Here is a 17,006-nt window from a genome sequence, read left to right as displayed (position 1 = left end):
GAAGATCCAGCAGGAACCCACCTGCTGGCTACGTGCATTCGGTGCATATGCAGCTTAGGTGAATTCCTTGTTTAGATTTGGGTTCCACTCCCAGAACATCTCATTATGTATATACAAATATTCTAAAACCTTTTCAGGTTTTCACCTCTGGAATGGAAACCACTTCTGGTCCCAAGCATTTCAGGTGAGGGATGATCCACCCACGTCTCGATGCACGTGTCACCTTTCATGTGTCTTGTGGCATCTATGTGCTCCTTTTCCGCATTTTCTTCCCCTCCCCCGACCTTACTGAGTTATTTGGAAGCAGATTCATGCCTCGGTACCTCACTTGCAAATATGAAGGACATTTTACCAAAGGGGATGTTCAGATGATGCTGTGGGTGAATGTTTGCATTGCTCCCAAGTTCAAGTCTGGCCATCCAGCTGATAGTGAAGGGGATAGTGTTAGAAGGCAGGGCTTTGGGAGGTGATAAGGTCATGAAGACAGAACTCTCATGAATGGGATTCATGCCCTTACACCCCTTGCCCCTCTGCCATGTGATGTCTGTGGACACCTGGCTAGGCAGGAAGTGCGCCCTCCCCTCACTTAGTCCACTGGGCCTTGATTTTGGCTCTCTCCAGCACTGTTGGAAACACACTTCTGTTGTTTATAAGCCACCCATCCTACGGTGTTTTGTTTTCACAGCTCAAAGACAGATGACACAGGAATGTAGGAAAAGATGTTCAGCATCATTAGGCATTAGACAAATGCAAGTTAAAGCCACAGTGCATTGATACTGCATATTTCTCAGCAGGGCTGAAATGAAAACCAGTGGCACCATGAAATGTTGGTGAGGTAGGGGAAAAGCGGGCCACCCATGCATTGCTACTGGGAGTGTAGAGTGCCCTAGCACTCTGGGAAACGATTTGGAACCTTTTTATAAAACTGAGACTGAAACTACCAGCAGCTGGTCTCATGGGCATTTATGCAACAGAAACAAAAACTCATGCTTGTACTAAAACCTATGTAGTGGTGCTCCTTAAAAAAAGAGAGAGATTTGTTTGTTTGAAAGGCAGAGTTACAGGGAGAGAGGGAGAGACAGAGAGAGACTTCTATCTACTGGCTCACCCACCACAATAGTTGGAGCTGGGCTGGTCGAAAGCCAGGAGTCAGGAGCCTCTCCCAGGACTCCCTGGTGTGGGTACAGGAGCCCAAGCACTTGGGCCATCTTTTGCTGCTGAGACATAGTTCTGAAAGGCTAAAATTGTAGTATGGAGACGATCTGTGTCTTGACTGTACCAGTGTCAATATCCTGGTTATCAAACTGACATACTACAGAAATTGGGCCAAAGTTCCTGGCATCTCTCTGTTATTTCTTAATTGTATACAAAGCTATAAGCCTCTCAAGATCAAAAAGAAGGCCTGGCATTATGGCCTAGTAGCTAAATCCTTCTCTTGTATGCGCTGGGATCCCACATGGGTACCAGTTCGTGTCCAGGCCCTTTAGTACTGTATGTGAGTATCCTAACCTATGTCGTAATCACCAGGGCTGAATTCCTACCCTAACTGGTCAGAGCTTCCAGCAAAAGTAGTTCTATGCCTGGGTTGCTTGGCAAGGCTCTTCCTGTTGGGAGGCTAAGATGACCACACAGATGCCAGCTCTTTCCATGGGAGCAACAAGCTGGTGGAGAGAAGGCCACTTCCTCAGCATACTAGGAACTGGGTCCCAGCACCCGGGCTTGGTGACAGATCCATGCCACTTCAGGCTGAGGATCCTTTGTGTTGCTCCCACCCTAGGACCAGGTCCGGGGTAAGACCCCCCACCTCCAGCCCATCCATGCTCACAGGGGTCTTTTCCTTTGCAGGCACCTGCTCTTGTTCTGCTCTGCTTCCTTTCCTACCATTGGCCACCGGACATATGCCAGCAATGTGGACTCGGTGAGTAGAAGCCCAGGGGACAGCCAGATGGCCAGAACCCCTGACCACTGACCCATCCTTGGAGTCAGCCTTGGTGGCGTCTACAGCTCTCAGAGCCTCATTATCTTTCCCCCATCTGTCACAGCCCCCTGCAGGCAGTAAGCCCACATGCCCCATACCTCTGGGGAGCAGGGATGCAGTGCTGGGCCCCCAGCCAGTAGGACAGTCATGGGGAGGCAGAACTACACCCCCAACAGGACAGTTGGCTGATGTTAGGGTCCCCCGATTCTGAGGTCAGCTACTTTTCAGCACCATGTGCTGCCCCACACAGCAGGGGCTGGATGGGGAGGGGCCACTCAGCCCTTCACCCCACCCCCACCCTGCTACTTGTCACTGCCCCGGGCCAGGGATGTGGGGCTGCAGGAAGCCTGGTGGCTTGGCCTCAGGACTGTGGACTCCTAACATGGACTCTCGCCTCATCCATAGGCTGGCAGCAAAGCTGTCCTGGTCACAGGCTGTGACTCTGGATTCGGCTTCTCCTTGGCCAAGCACCTGCACTCAAAAGGTTTCCTGGTGTTCGCAGGCTGCTTGTTAAAGGTAAGTCATGGCTCATTCCCAGCACCATTGGTCTTAGTGGGTAGTTGCTGTTACTGTGGCTCTTTGAAAATGGCTGTCCCAGCAGCTGGTCACCTGTTGCTCAAAACAGCTTCTACCTTTCCCTTATTCTTTGTGTCTTTACCTTCCCTCCCTCCCCCTCTTCTTCCTCCCATACCCCCTTCCTTCCCTTCTGTCACCCACCCACCCACCCATTTGTTTATTCATTTGCCTACATCAGCCACCTTACCGGGTGCTGTCCCAAAGTGGCACTGGCCCTGCCCCCGAGGCCTTCACTGTCCCTCCATGAGGGGACAGCTGTGGACAGACAGCTGAAGAGTTGGAGTGAAGAGGTCTCCTGGGGACATGCAAGGATGTGAGTGTCCAGAAAGAGGGACCTGACCATGGCTCCCAGAGGAACTGACATCTGCTCTGGGCCAAGGAGAGTGAATAATAGTAAATAATACAAAGTGCTTAGGAACAGCCTTGCCCCCTAATTTAGAGTTATCCAGCCATCACCGCAACCCACTTTTAGTACATGCCCATCATTTGGAGTTCCCCTTGTTGACAGTGTACAATTAATCTCCACCCCACCCCTGGGCCTAGGCAGCCTCTGGCTTCTACCTCTCCAGGCTTACCTTTTCTGGACATTTCACTGACCCAGAATCATGCGATGTCTGGTCTTCTGTCCATCTTGTTGAATGTGTCAGTGGGTTCCTTCTTACTGTTGAATACCATTCTGTTGTGTAATGACTGTGCTACATTTTCATCCGTTCACTGGTGTATGGATATTTGGATAGAAACATATGGGTTTGGGATTATTAGGAGTAATGCTTCTTTGAACATTCACATATGTGGGTGTGTGTTTTACCTGGTTCCTAGAGTGGAACCTAGAAGCCGAGATCTGGGCCCTAGGCATGCTCCTTGCCAAAGGGGCAATTGGGGAGCTGTGTGTTGTTCCTTCCGGTGGACAGAACCGAAAGACCATGCATCATCATCACACACACACACACACACACACACACCCTGTCTGCTTGGGTCCCTCTCACATTTGCATGCAGTTAGCATGGCCTCAGGTTTTATTTATTTTATAGATAAAACCAGTAATTCATGAGGTCATGCTGACCTGCTGTTCCAGTTCCACACAACGGCATTCTTCCTTGTTTCCCTTGTTCCAGATTTGTTTCTTCCTTCTGCAGTGGGAACCCTGCTTCTTAGCTATCTCAGCATATCCACTCGCGCACTTCATCCCGTGAACACTCACAGCAGGTTCAGAATGGCTCCATTCAGACCACAACAAACAGCAAGCATTTACTAAGTATGCGAAGCAGCTCTGCTCCTCCCAGAAGACAAGGCCACACAGAAGACTGATGAGGACCAAGAGGACCCAGAGGGAGGGGCGGGGTGAGGCTTCTGGTCTGGGAAGGAGGGCCCAGCAGGCACCCTGAGCCTGGACTGGGTTGAAGGAGGACCCCGAGGATGAGGTCGCCTGATAGACAGGACCTGTGTTCTGCAGGAATAACCCAGTGTTCTGCCACCATCTGCTGCTGCCAGAGAGGAGCCAGGACCAGCATGGCCGTGGCCGTGGCACTCATGCCGAGGTGACCAGGAAGTTGCAGTGGCCAAAAGCCATCTGTTGTCCATTCCTGCAGGAAATGTTGAGTAGGGCGTCCTTGGAGCCACTGCAAGAGAGCTTAGGACTTTTAGAAGGCATTTATATAGCTACCAAGACACACAAAATGTTGATTCAAGTTAAACCTTACTTGGATCAACTCTTGGTTTTTCTCTTTGTATCATATTCTTTATTGTCAACACAATGTGATATACTTCTGTTTTGTTTTCAATACAATCTTGCTGATGGAATCTTTATTTAGTTAAAGGTTTATTTTTATTTATTTCAAAGAGAGAGAGAGACAGAGAGAGAGACAGGCCCAATGTGGTAGCCTAGTGGCTAAAGTACTCTCTTTGCATGTGCTGGAATCACATATGAGTGCCGGTTCGTGACCCAGTGGCCCAGCTTCCCATCCAACTCCCTGCTTGTGGCCTGGGAAAGCAGTCAAGGATGGCCCAAAGCCTTGGGACCCTGCATCTGCGAGGGAAACTGGGAAGAAGCTCCTGGCTCCTGGCTTCAGTTCAGCTCAGCTCTGGATGTTGCAGCCACTTAGGGAGTGAATCAGTGGACAGAAGATCTTTTCTGTCTCTTCTCCTCTGTATATCTGACTTTCCAATAACAATAAATAATCTTTTTAAAAAAAAAATTAAAAAAAAAAAAGAAAGACACAGAGCAAGAACCTTCCATCTCCTGATTCATTCCCCAAATGGCCACACAGCTGGAGCTGGGCCAGGTCAAAGCCAGGAGCCAGGAGCTCCGTCTGGGTCTCCCACGTGGGTGCAGGAGCCAGGAGCTCCGTCCAGGTCTCCCACATGGGTGCAGGAGTCAGGAGCTCCGTCCGGGTCTCCCACGTGGGTGCAGGAGCCAGGAGCTCCGTCCGGGTCTCCCACGTGGGTGCAGGAGCCAGGAGCTCCGTCCGGGTCTCCCACGTGGGTGCAGGAGCCAGGAGCTCCGTCCGGGTCTCCCACGTGGGTGCAGGAGCCAAGAGCTCTGACTGGGTTTCCCACATGAGTGCAGGAACCCAAACACTTGGATGATCTCCCTCTGCTTTTCCCAGGTGGATTAAGCAGGGTGCTGGATTGAAAGTGGAAAAGCCAGGACTCAAGCCAGTGCTCAAATGGGATGCTAGCATTGTGCTAAACACACTGTACCACAACACCAACCGTGCTAATGCAATTTTTGAATACATAAAGCCTGAACAAAGTTGTAAAGTCAGAACTGTACAGAAAGGTACGTTCGGAGTAGTGTTAATCAATGCTGACTTTGTGGTGTAGTAGGTAAGCCACCACTGGAAAGAACAGAGTCCCATATTAGAGTGCTAGTTTGAGTCCCTGCCACTCTGCTTCCTATCCAGCTCCCTGCTAAAATGCCTGGAAAGCTGCAGGAAGTGGTCTGAGTGCTTGTGCTCCTGCCAGTCACATGGGAAACCTGGATGGAGCTCCTGCTTTAGCCTGGCCAAGCCCCAGCCCTGGTGGCCGTTTGGGGATTGAACCAGCAAACTCAAGATCTCTCCGTCACACCTTGTTTTTCAAATAAAACCTCATATAAGATCTTTTATAAAATCTTACAAAAAGTAGCATTATTCTTCTACCTTCTCTCTTTTCTACTTTTTTATTTGCTCCTTCTAACACAGTGTTTGCATGTTGTATATAATCTTCTGTAGTTATTTTTTTTTAAATCTAAGAATATATCTTGAAAATCAGTTCATAGATCACAGAGATCTTCACTTTTTTTAAATATTTATTGATTTGAGAGAGAGGGAGATAGAGACATTTGCTGATTCACTGTGTAAATGTGTGCCACGGCTGGGGTGGCCAGGGCCAAACCAGGAGTTGGGAATGTAATCCAGGTCTCCCATGTGGTGACAGAAACCCAAAGGCTGGAGCCATCGCTGCCACCTCCCAGGGTCTGCCCAGCAGGAAGTTGGAGTCAGGAGTCAGAGCTTGGAAGAAGCTCCGTTACTCTGATGGGGGTGCATGTGTCATAACCTCTAGGCTAACCACCCACTCCCTGCTGTTAACTTTTTAAAAATTATTTTTAGCGTATTTTTATTGGAAAGTCAGATTTATGTAGAAGGAGAGGCAGAGAAAGATTTTCTGTTCGCTGATTCACTCCTTAAGTGTCCGCAACAGCTGGAGCTGGGCTGGGCCAAAGCTAGGAGCCAGGAACTTCTTCCAGATTTCCCAAGCAAGTGCAGGGTCCCAAGGCCTTTCCCAGGCCACAAGCAGGGAGCTGGATGGGAAGCTGGGCCACTGAGACACAAACCAGCACCCATATGGGATGCCGGCACATGCAAGGCAAGGACTGTAGCCACTAGGGCCCTACTGTTAACTTTTTTTTTAAACAGCCTTGCTGTGCTCCAGCATGTGAGTGGACCATAGCCCACTCCACCAGTCTTCTTTGGATAAGCATTTCAATTGTCTGCAAAAATTCACAACTACAAATAAAGCTATAATGAATAACCATAGGCATATATATTCTTGAATTGTTGGAGGCTTATTTTTAGGGTAGGTTCCTAAGAATGAGATTACTTTGGAACAGAAGATAAATTAAATATGGTAATGGTTTTTAAGCTCCAATATTCCCTGTGTGTCTGCAGGTTACACATCCATGGATTCAACCATACCAGCAGATTAAAAAAAATGTTTTTATTTGGGGTAGGCACTGTGGCACAGTGCTTAAGCTGTCACTTGGAATTGCTGCATACCAAACGGAACTGCTTGAGTCCCAGCTCTGTTTCCAGTCTGGCTTCCTGCACATGCACACCCCGGGAGGCAGCAGATAATGGGTTCATCCCACCCAGGTGGAATTTTTGGTTTCTGGCTTCTGTCTCACCCAGCCCTGGCTGTTACAGACATTTGAAAAGTGAACCAGCAGAGTGACCAAGAAAGAGAAAGAGATCACCCATCTATGGTTCACTCCCCAGATGGCTGCAACAGCCAGGGCTAGGCTGGGGGGAGGAGGAGTTCCAGCCTGGCCTCCCACCCAGCTGGCAGGGGCTCGGCTGCCAGGGTCATCTTGCATTGCCTTCTTGGGCACCTCGGGAGAAAGCTGGACTAGAAGCTGAACAGCGGGGACTCAACCTGGCCCTTCAGTATGAGAGGCAGGCATCAGCAGCAGCAGCTTCAGACACGGCACCCCAACTCCAGCCCCTGCCCTTTTAAGCTGGTCTCCTTTTGAATGCTGAAAGTGAGACGTTTTCATCAGGCATTCAAACAGCGTGGAAGTGCATGCTGTAGAGAGCTGAAGGCTTGCCTATCTCTGGCCCAGGGTAACTTGAATGTGGTTGAGCATACTGTTGGTGACGTTTGTCGTCATCATCGAAGCCACGAGAGTCGCTTTACACACACACCTTTGTATGCTTTCCATGATGATGCTTAGGAAAAACTTGTGGCTATGAAAGCCCTGGCTGGGTTCAGGTATATGGATCTGCTAAACTGCTCCCCAAAAAGGGCTATCCCATGACAGTGCGGGGGAGAACCCTTAGGGGGAGGACTAAGGGAATGGTATGGTGGGCTTGGAGTTGGCTTCTCTGCCTTGGAAACCAGTGGGTGAAAGTCCCTGTCCTGTGGGCGGCACCTGTGCCATTGTGCTGCTTTGTCCCCTGACACCACACCTGACTCCACAGTCAGGGGCAGAAACTGTTCAGAGCTGTGAGGCCACAAACCCAGGATTTGGCTAACACTTTCCCCTATGGGGGGCTTAGGTTTTCCCTTATGTTAACAGGGCAAAGCCAGTGATCTCAGAACCCCTACTCCTCTAGAGATGGTTCTGTGATCTGGTGAGTGGTATTTTAAAGAAAGTTCCAGATAGGATTGTTGCCAGATTTAGTGATTGGTGTGTACCTCTTAAGTGCTCCTACCTGTTGTGCAAATCAGTCGTTGGAATCACCAGAGACTACGGGTAAAGGGCTGGGGACATCATTTCCAGCCTGGATCTGAGATGTTAGTGGTGGGCTGGATCCTGAGTGGGGTTTCCTGGCTCATTGCTCTGGCCCACTCAATGACTGTGCTGTAGTGGACATCTCCACTCTTGTATGGTCAGCTGCTCCCCCTACTGGAACATTTTGGCGCACACACACACACACACACACACACACACACACACACAGGCATACCACTGCTCCCTGTGGATGCTACGTCACCGTCACCGTTCTCTGCTCCCCTTTGTAAACAAGCCCGCACCCACCCCTCCAGGTTGCTTATGCTAGCTGTAATCACGGAGTTCCCTCCTGTCTTCAGCCCACAGGCTCAGGCTCTGTCCCTCCCACTCTGTTCATTCGTTTGGGAGCTCTAGCACATGGCCATGGAATGAAAGGTTCTCACCTTCGGGGAGCTTATATCCCAAGGGTGGTAGAGAGTCGGGAGAGGTGGACAAGGAGTAAGAGAAGCATGTTGCTTCTCTGTGTGGTGATACAAGATGTGGAGGGGAAGGATGGAGTAGTTGTTCAATTTTCAAGACAGAAGCAAGATACGTGGGGGTGAGGGAAGGTGAATTGGGGCTCTCGTGTCCATGGTGGTGGCTGTGGGGGCAGGGGTTGCAGATGCCCAAGCAAAAAGGCACCAGATGCAGAGGAGGGGATGGGTCCCACGTGTTTTAGGCTGAGAGGTTGGTGCAGCAGTCAAGATGCCACTTGGATGCCCGCATCCCAGTCAGTGTCCAGGTTCAGGTCCTGGCTCTGCTGCTAGTGCAGCTTCCTGCTGATGTGGACCCTGTGAGGAAAGCCGATGGTGGCTCTAGCCCCATGGTCCCTGCGGACCCACATGGGCAACCTGGACTCAGCCTGACCCGGCCCTGGCTCCTGCTTTATTGTCATCAGTGAAGTCACAGGAAGTCGCTTTACACACACACCTTTATGTGCTTTCCATGATGGTGTTTAGGAAAAACTTGTAGCTATGAAAGTGCTGGCTGGGTTCAGGTTGTATGTGGATCTCCTAAATTGCTCACCCAAGACAGTGCTGGGGAAAACCCTTAGGGGTCCAAACAGCAGATGACAGCTCTAGCACCATGCTCCCTGCTAACCCACATGGGGGACCTGGACGGATTTCCAAGCTCCTGGCCTGAGTCTGACCTGGCCCCAACTCTTGCATTTGGGGAGTGAACCAGCAGGTGCAAACATTGCTGTCTGGCCTCTCTCTATCTGCGTTTTAAATAAAGAAATAAAAATAGTAAATAAGTTACACAGCTTGTTCTGGAACACCAGGACAGATGTGGACGAACTCCGGAGACCCTGCAGAGGTTAGCCCAGAGAGCCTGGAGCCAGTTGAGGTCATGGTGGAGGGCGAAGAGGGCACCTAGACAGTGTGGGTCTTCCATCCACTGGTTCACTACCCAAGTGACCACAACAGCTGGGAACTGAGCTGACCTGAAGTCAAGAGCAAGGAGCTTCTTCCAGGTCTCCCATGTGGGTACAGGGGCCCAAGAACTTGGACCATTATCTGCTGCTTTCCCAGGCCACAAACAGGAAGCTGGTTGGGAAGCAGAGCAACTGGACTTGAAATGGTACCCATATGGGATGCTGGCAACCCAGACAGGAGATTACCCTGATAAGCCACTGTGCTGGCCCCTCCCTTGTAGCTTTCATGCCTTACATATTACATACATGTATTTAAGACTTATTTATTTGAAAGTCAGAGTTTCAGAGAGAGAGAGAGGGAGGTAGAGAGAGAGATTTTCCATCTTCTGGTTCACTCTTTAAATGGCTTCAACAGTCAGGGCTGGGCCAGACCAAAACTAGGAGCCAAGGGCTTCCTGCAGGTTTCCCAAGCAAGTGCAGGGCCCAAGCAGTTGGGCCATCCTCCTCTGCCTTACCAGGCATAATAGCAGGGAGCTGTACTGGAAGTGGAGCAGCCAGCACCCATATGGGATGCCTGGATTGCTAGCAGTATGGCTTATCCCACAGCACCACAGTGCCATAAGCAGTATGGCTTATCCCACAGCACCACAGCAGAGGGGAGCCCCCTCTGCTCCCCTGTAGATGCAGTGCCTAGACTTGGTGGGAAATCCAGGGGATTTTACAGCCAAGCCTGAGACCTACAGAGCCCCAACCTGCCTTCTCTGAGCAGAGGTGATAGAGGGAGGTGAGGAAAAGACGTGGGTTGACATTCCTGGTGCCTGACTGGACAGAAACTTCAGGGTCGTGCCATGTTCCTTCTTAAAAAAGCTGTGGGCGGCGGGGGGGGCGGGGGTGGTTGGCTAGCCGGGTCCTTTTCATGGAAAACCAAAGGGCAGATGATGATAGTATAGGAATGGGAGTGGAGCACGAGGAGGCCTGATGTCTCCTGGATTGTCTATACTGAGCCTTGTCAGCTCCCCCGCAAACACCTCACCCTCAAATGAGCCCCCCAGCTACCTGCCACTCCTGTCTAAACTTCCCCCTGACAGTCCTTGTAATCTGTGGACTGTGACAGTCACTCCTTATTTTGAACTGAACTTGATTTTTTGGCCCTGGTTCTGCCCTCACACAGCAAGTCGGTCCCCACAGTCATGTCCCTGTCCACCCGCCCACCAAGTCTCCTCTCGGAACCGATCATTTGCAGCGCCATTGGCCCCATCTGACATGGCCCCTTGACCATTTTCCCTGTGTCCCTGGAATGCTGCAGGTTGCAGGCGCGCCAGTCCCGGGACCAGAGCCCTTCGGGTCAAACCACTTGGTGGGTTCAGCCCAGCCAGTGGGAAACTCACCATGCCTAACCCATGCCACCCATCCTGGGTTCCCCACTCTTGCCCAGAGCCTGGCATGCTTGCTTCCCTGCCAGGGAGGTGTGTTTATGCCTCCCTTCCCCAGGAGCAAGCCCTGGGCTGCAAAGTAAGCATTCCTCTGCCATTCCATTCCCTGGCAGCCACTCCAGGCTTTCAGGAGGATGCATCGGGATTTCAGGTACCACTTAGAAAAACTGCTCCCATAATTTAATAATTACACACAACAGTCTTCGTTTTCACATCGAATGTAGCTTATTCCTATTGAGATGGTGGGGTGGGAGAAGCAACCCTGTATGTCAGAGTAGGCTGACGTGTGACAGCAAGTCCTGCCTGGGGATGGGAGGGCCAGTGTCATGAAGGCCATCAGGTGCTCAGCTTAGGGAACACTCAGCCACTGATGAAAACCCTGTGGCTGCGGCTCACCAGTGCCCCCTAGTGGATACCTGCCCGCCTCCCCAGCCTCAAACCCATGGCTCTGGGCTTCCACACTGCTTGCCACAGCTGGCCCTCTGTGTGTCCTAAGGCCCCTCCTGTGTGGTCAGCTGTCACCACTGTGGCAGTCTCCCTTGCCCTTGTCCCCACGCCCCTCCTGGTGTGTTCCCTCCCGCCTCTAATGGGGTCCCCTGCACACCACACTGTCTGCTGCTCTATCTCCCCGCTATGATGTCTCTCTGCTTCTAGTCCACAGCACGATGCAGACCTTAAGAGGGGCTAAGGCATGACTGCCAAGCAAGGGACACCTTCCTCGTGTCGAACCAAACCTGAAACTGAGTTGTGCTTTGTGGCTTAGCCAGTTCTTTATTTTAAAAAATAGTTGTGGATTTTTAAAAAATTCTGCTCATTACCCACCAACTAGTCATTAAAAAAAAAAAAAAAGATTTAGTCATTTTTACTCAAAATGCAAATTTACAGAGAAAGGAGACAGAGACAGAGAGAAGGATCTTCAGTCCACTGGGTCCCTCCCCAAAAGGCTCAATGGCCAGAACTGAGCCTATCAGAAACCAATCAAAAGCCAATCGGAGCTTCCTTTGGATCTCCTATGTGGGTGCAGGGTCCCAAGGCTTTGGGCCATCCTCTACTGCTTTCCCAGGCCACAAGCAGGGAGCTGGTTGGGAAGTGGAGCAGCTGGGATACAAACAAGCGCCCTACAGGGGATGCCAGCACTTGTAGTTAGAGCACTAACCAATTGAGCTTGTGCTTTAAACAGTTTCTTCAAAACCTACTTCCTTATTCCATGCATCTGAGCAGGCTGGCACCAGTGGCAAGGTCCTTATTTGACAGCAGAAAAAAAAAAACAGCCCCTGTTAAATGGGACACAGGTGAGTACACAGAGCCTGACTAGTGTCCACACAGGAACCGAGGGCCTGGCACCGGCACTGACCTCTTTACCACCTTGCAGTTGATGGGTGCTTGGCTCGGAACAGAGCCAGCCAGCTGGCATCCTGCTGGCCCTGTGTGGCCTGGGGTGCACTTTGGCCGACACAGTGGATGGCTTTTTCCTCTTGTTTCAGTATTTGATTTTCATATGAAAAGTTGCCAACTCTTAAAAAATACCCACAGATGTCCCAGTCTCTAACTTCACCCTCAAAGCATCTGGCCAGCTGGGGCTTATACCCCAACACTGATGTGGGCTCTGTGCCAGCTGGGGCTTACACCCCCACACTGGCATGGGCTCCGTACCCCAGGTTTCTTTCCCTGTCGTCTGTTTGCAGTCCCCGCGCAGGGGGAGAAAATGGTATCCCAGAGGCCTTGGGAACAAGGTCTCGGCTCTATTCCCAGCTGTGTCTGTGGCACTTAGCTCAGTCCTGGATATCTCGTCGCCATCCGGGGGTGACTACTACCAGCAACGAGTAGGGCAGGCCGGTTGGCTATTCCCTCCCCCAGAGAATGCCACCTGCAGGGACCTGGGTAGTCCCTGAGGCTTAGGCAGGGACCTGGGGCCACTGCCTTGGCAGGGACTCTTTTGCCCCACTGTGCCTCGGCCAGGGGAGGACAGAGGATGACACGGCTCCTCTTCTCCCCAGGACAAGGGGGATGCTGGGGCCAAGGAGCTGGACAGCTTGAACAGCGAGCGGCTCAGAACCATCCAGCTCAATGTCTGCAATGGTGAGGAGGTGGAGAAAGCTGTGGAGGCTGTCCGCTCGAGCCTGAAGGACCCTGAGAAAGGTAGGTGGTGGCAGGGGTCAACAGGGGCTGTGTGTATGGGGGGCCTTCCTAAATGCCACCTGCCACCTGCTGGCTTGTTGCCCCTAGGCTCCTCTTGCTGCACCCAAGGCAGCTTAAGGACAGTGTGTGACAGCCAGAAAATGATGTCCGAATCAGTGATGGACGGATGTGCCCTGCTTCAGGCCAGTTCAGCCAGCACTTTCTATGTGCTGGGGATACAATGGTGGCCAAGTCTGTCCTGAGGACCCCATGGTAGAGTAGCAGGGGTGGACTGATTTCACCTTCAGGAAGCAGGACGCTGAGAGAGGCAGAGAGCCCAGGAGAGAGGAACTGGTCCCGGCTTGGGGACAAGGTGGAAGGGGCAAGGTCATTTGGGGAGGAGGCCAAGCATGGACAGCCACAGGGAGCAGCAGTGCTGAGGGTGATGTGCTTCTGTTGGTCATGGTCAAGTCTACTGGAGGTTGCGGAGGGAAAGTGGTCCAGGCCCCAGGCCACTGCAGGGGCTGCCCTGAGGGAAATGGCCTGCCCCCCCCCCCATGGGGACTGCAGAAGCTAACAGTAATAGGATTAGGTTGCAAGCGACAATAAGGGAAGGATGCTGTAGAAGGTTCCTGTAGTTAAGCACACCAAGTGTCCCCCACCCGCCCCTAGTGCAGCCTGGGGGGCGTCCTGGGGAGAGGGGTCAGTCGTACAGCTACAGGGAGGGGTACTGGGCCAGCTCTCCTAGATGGCTGGGGAGGGGCCTTGGGCCACAGCCGGTGCTGAGCGGAAGACCCTGTTAAAGTGCCTGCCGGCGTCTCCAAGCGCTCGTGCGGAGCCATTGTGTCCCGGGCCCAGCCCTTGCTGGCTGAACATCTGGTTCGCAATCAGCTGGCGGCACCAGCGCGGGTCCCATTAAGGAAAGGCAGGCGGGGTCCAGCTGCGGTGATCGCTGGACCATGGCGGCAGCCATGGCCGACTCCAGAAAGTGCCAGGCGCGGGAGCAGCAGCAGTCGGAACCGTTAAGGTCACTGACTCCCTCACGGCCAGCCAAGTCAGCCCTGCTCCCTGGCCTCGCTCGCTTCTGACCCCCGCCCCGGGCGCGGCCGCCTGCAGCTTGGACCTGCAGCGCCACACCGAGAGCTCCTGTCCTAATGCAGATCTTTCCCGTGACAGCGTCCACGGGGCGTGGGCCAGGGGGAGCAGCTAGCTGCTAAACCCTCACTCAAGAGGTCCTGGTCTCCCCGCCCGCTTTGTTCTCGCCGATCCCTGTCTCGGGCGATGCTGGCTCTGAGCGCCAGGGGGCGCCCTCGCCGAGCCCTCGGCCGGCCTATGTGCCTAGCGGGCCGGTCCACATTGGTCCATTGGTCCACCGGAGGAGGGTGGCAGGGAAGGCTGCGTGGCTGCTGCATCGGTCGCTTTCCAGCAGCCGGGCTCCGAGGGCCTGGACATCTAGATCCCACTATTGCCCTCTCCCAGAGAGAGCAGAGGGGGGCGAGGCCTGAACTTGGCACGGACCCACAGAGCTCGGGAGTCAGGGCTCCCTGAGGGGCAGAAAAGGCAGAGTGTTGGAGAGAAGAGACAGAGAGACCTTTGATCTGCTGGCTCACTTCCCAAATGGCCACAATAGCCAGAGTTAAGCTGATCCAAAGCCAGGAGCCAGGAGCTTCCTCCAGGTCTCCCATGTGGTTGCAGGGTCCCAAGGTTTTGAGCTGTCCTCTGCTACTTTCCCAAGCCACAAGCAGGGAGCTGGATGGGAATAGGAGCAGCTGGGACACGAACCAGTGCCCATAGGAGATGCCTGTGCTTGCAGGGAGAGGATTAGCCAGGTGAGCTGCGGCACAGGGAGACCGGGATTTAGAGACCACCTCTCAGATGATGTGCACTGACTGAGCGCCTGAGGTGTACCGCAGTGAAGAGACGGCGGGGGGGTGAGGGGAACTGCATAAAGGCGAGGGGAGGGGGTTTGCTGGAAGATGGGGAGTGGAGCACAGAGCGAGGCGTCCCACTGTTCCCAGCAAGAGGCAGGAGACATAGGCAGTCTGGAGGTTGAGAGCGGGGACTGTCCCAGATGACTAATGACTGCGTCATTAGTGTCCACGGAGAGGGCCCTGGTGCGCTGAGAGCAAGGTGGCCTCTGCCCAGCAGGCAGGGCACAGCAGGGAACTCTTCCCCCACACTATGTTAACTAGTGATTTCCTGTCCCTAATGAGTGTCCTTAATTCTCCACAATTGAAGGAGAGTGCAGCAGAGGTCGGTCAGGGAAGAAAGCAGTTAGAGACCAATTGCACAGAACTTTCAGTGATTAACTGGGCAAGTGAGCAGGGCTGTGTGCCCTCCGGCAGGCATGTCCCAGAAGGGGTGCTCCAGGAGGGGTACTGGCTCAGTCCTGAGGGTCCCGCCCCTGCCTCTCCACTCCCTGTACCCCGGAAAGCTGACCTCAGCAAGGGCTCTGCCATTCAAGGCTGCCTCCTCCTGTCTCCCTTGCCTCATTGGCCCCGGAAGACCCTTCTTACTGGGGAAACAAACCTGGCCCTTCTCAAGGCCCAGCTGTGTCCCACAGTAAGCTGAATGGATACAGTAAGCTCCAAGGCACCTCAAGGCACCAGCTTCTCCAAAAGCCACATGCCCCTCATTAGTCTTACAGAAACAGCCGCGCCAGAGCGCCGCTCCAGCCCTGTGCGCAGACCTCTGGAACCACCTACATCTTGGGGGTGGGGGTCTCCCTCGCAGAGAGCAGGCGTATGTACATGGGATGCTGGGGAAACAGGTCACCATGTCATCAGGCCTCGAGCAGAAGGTGCCATGGCTTTAAGGAGGGAGAGGAGAGAGGAATCCCTGTCAGGAGAGTCTGGGGGTGGAACTTGATGTGTGAGCTCAAGTGACTGTGACACACGGCACCTGCTCTGGGCCTCCAGGGGGCGCTTGGCCTGGAAGCCGCCTGAGGGTCCGCTGATATCTGTCGTAAAAGAAGGCATGAAGCAGTAAGTGCAGGGTGAGGGGTGGGGTGGCATGGAAGTGAGTGAGCTGAGGAGGAACGGCAAGCAGGAGTCCCAGTGGACCCAGACAGTCAAGCCAGGTGCACAAGATGTAAGGACTGGATCCTGCTGACTCGAGGGATGGTGACAGCCAGCACTGCACATCCCCTCCAGCCCCTGTCAAGCTCCAGGACCCTAGAAATTCTCTTGAGAGCCCTGGGCAAGACGCTATGAAGTCCCCAGGGGAGGGGCAGCAGCTGGATGCAAACCAACAGCTCTGCCTTTTCCCGTGCAGGCATGTGGGGCCTGGTGAACAACGCTGGCATCTCCACGTTCGGTGAGGTGGAGTTCACCAGCATGGAGACCTACAAAGAGGTGGCAGAAGTGAACCTGTGGGGCACGGTGCGCATGACCAAGTCCTTCCTCCCACTCATCCGGAGGGCCAAAGGTGAGTGGGCAGGGCAGCTCCTCCCCGCCGTCCCCAACCCCACTACGCCCACTGTGCTCAGAACAGAAACACCTAGGCCTGCGGAGTCAGCAGGACTGAGATGCTGAGTTCCAGGGTGGGGGTGGGAGTGGGGCAGAGATCCAGGGGCAGGCAGGGGGTAGGGGTGGGTAGCTCTCAGAAGGAGGGACAGCCTGAGCACCAAAGGTTCTAAACATGATGGTGGCTGTCCCACTCCTAGCACCCCAGCTAAAGAAAGGCTCACCCCGTGCACCCGGCACTGTGTGTGCACATGCCACCAACGAGGTGTGGCCACCTGCGTGCTGGCACTTCCATGCTACAGGCTACTGTGCTGCAGTCACCCGTCAGGCAACCGTGGTGGCAGGAAACGTTAGTTCCCTAAGCAAAATGACGAGTTTGGGAAAGCAGACAAAATACCCAAGCCACCAGGTCAGCCAAGTATAGACAGGTCACCATTGAACACGGCCTCTATTTGTCTCCTTAGAACAGCAGACAGCCATGGGAGAGGAGCAGGACCACCAGCAGCTGGGCACATTGGGGAGGGAAACTCCAACCCTTCAGGGGACTTGGAAACTGGAGGTTTATGGAAGGTTCTTCCCAGTGTCCAGGATA

At 53.3% G+C, this 17,006-nt stretch overlaps 1 protein-coding gene across 1 annotated transcript in view; it reads left to right on the top strand.

Annotated features, from left to right (window-relative positions):
- BDH1 (3-hydroxybutyrate dehydrogenase 1) overlaps positions 1-17,006 on the top strand; it is a 30,852-nt gene that overhangs the window by 13,168 nt on the left and 678 nt on the right. Inside the window, exons 3-6 of the mRNA XM_004577807.3 lie at positions 1,846-1,918; positions 2,384-2,494; positions 12,830-12,971; positions 16,224-16,376. Coding sequence (XP_004577864.2) covers positions 1,846-1,918; positions 2,384-2,494; positions 12,830-12,971; positions 16,224-16,376 — 479 coding nt within the window. The remainder of the gene's footprint in view (positions 1-1,845; positions 1,919-2,383; positions 2,495-12,829; positions 12,972-16,223; positions 16,377-17,006) is intronic.

The sequence above is a fragment of the Ochotona princeps genome, chromosome 3 (genome assembly GCF_030435755.1).
Source record: "Ochotona princeps isolate mOchPri1 chromosome 3, mOchPri1.hap1, whole genome shotgun sequence".
In the NCBI taxonomy this organism is placed as follows: domain Eukaryota; kingdom Metazoa; phylum Chordata; class Mammalia; order Lagomorpha; family Ochotonidae; genus Ochotona; species Ochotona princeps.
The sequence above is the reverse complement of the archived record's forward strand: the minus strand, read 5'-3'. Positions and strand labels throughout refer to the sequence as shown.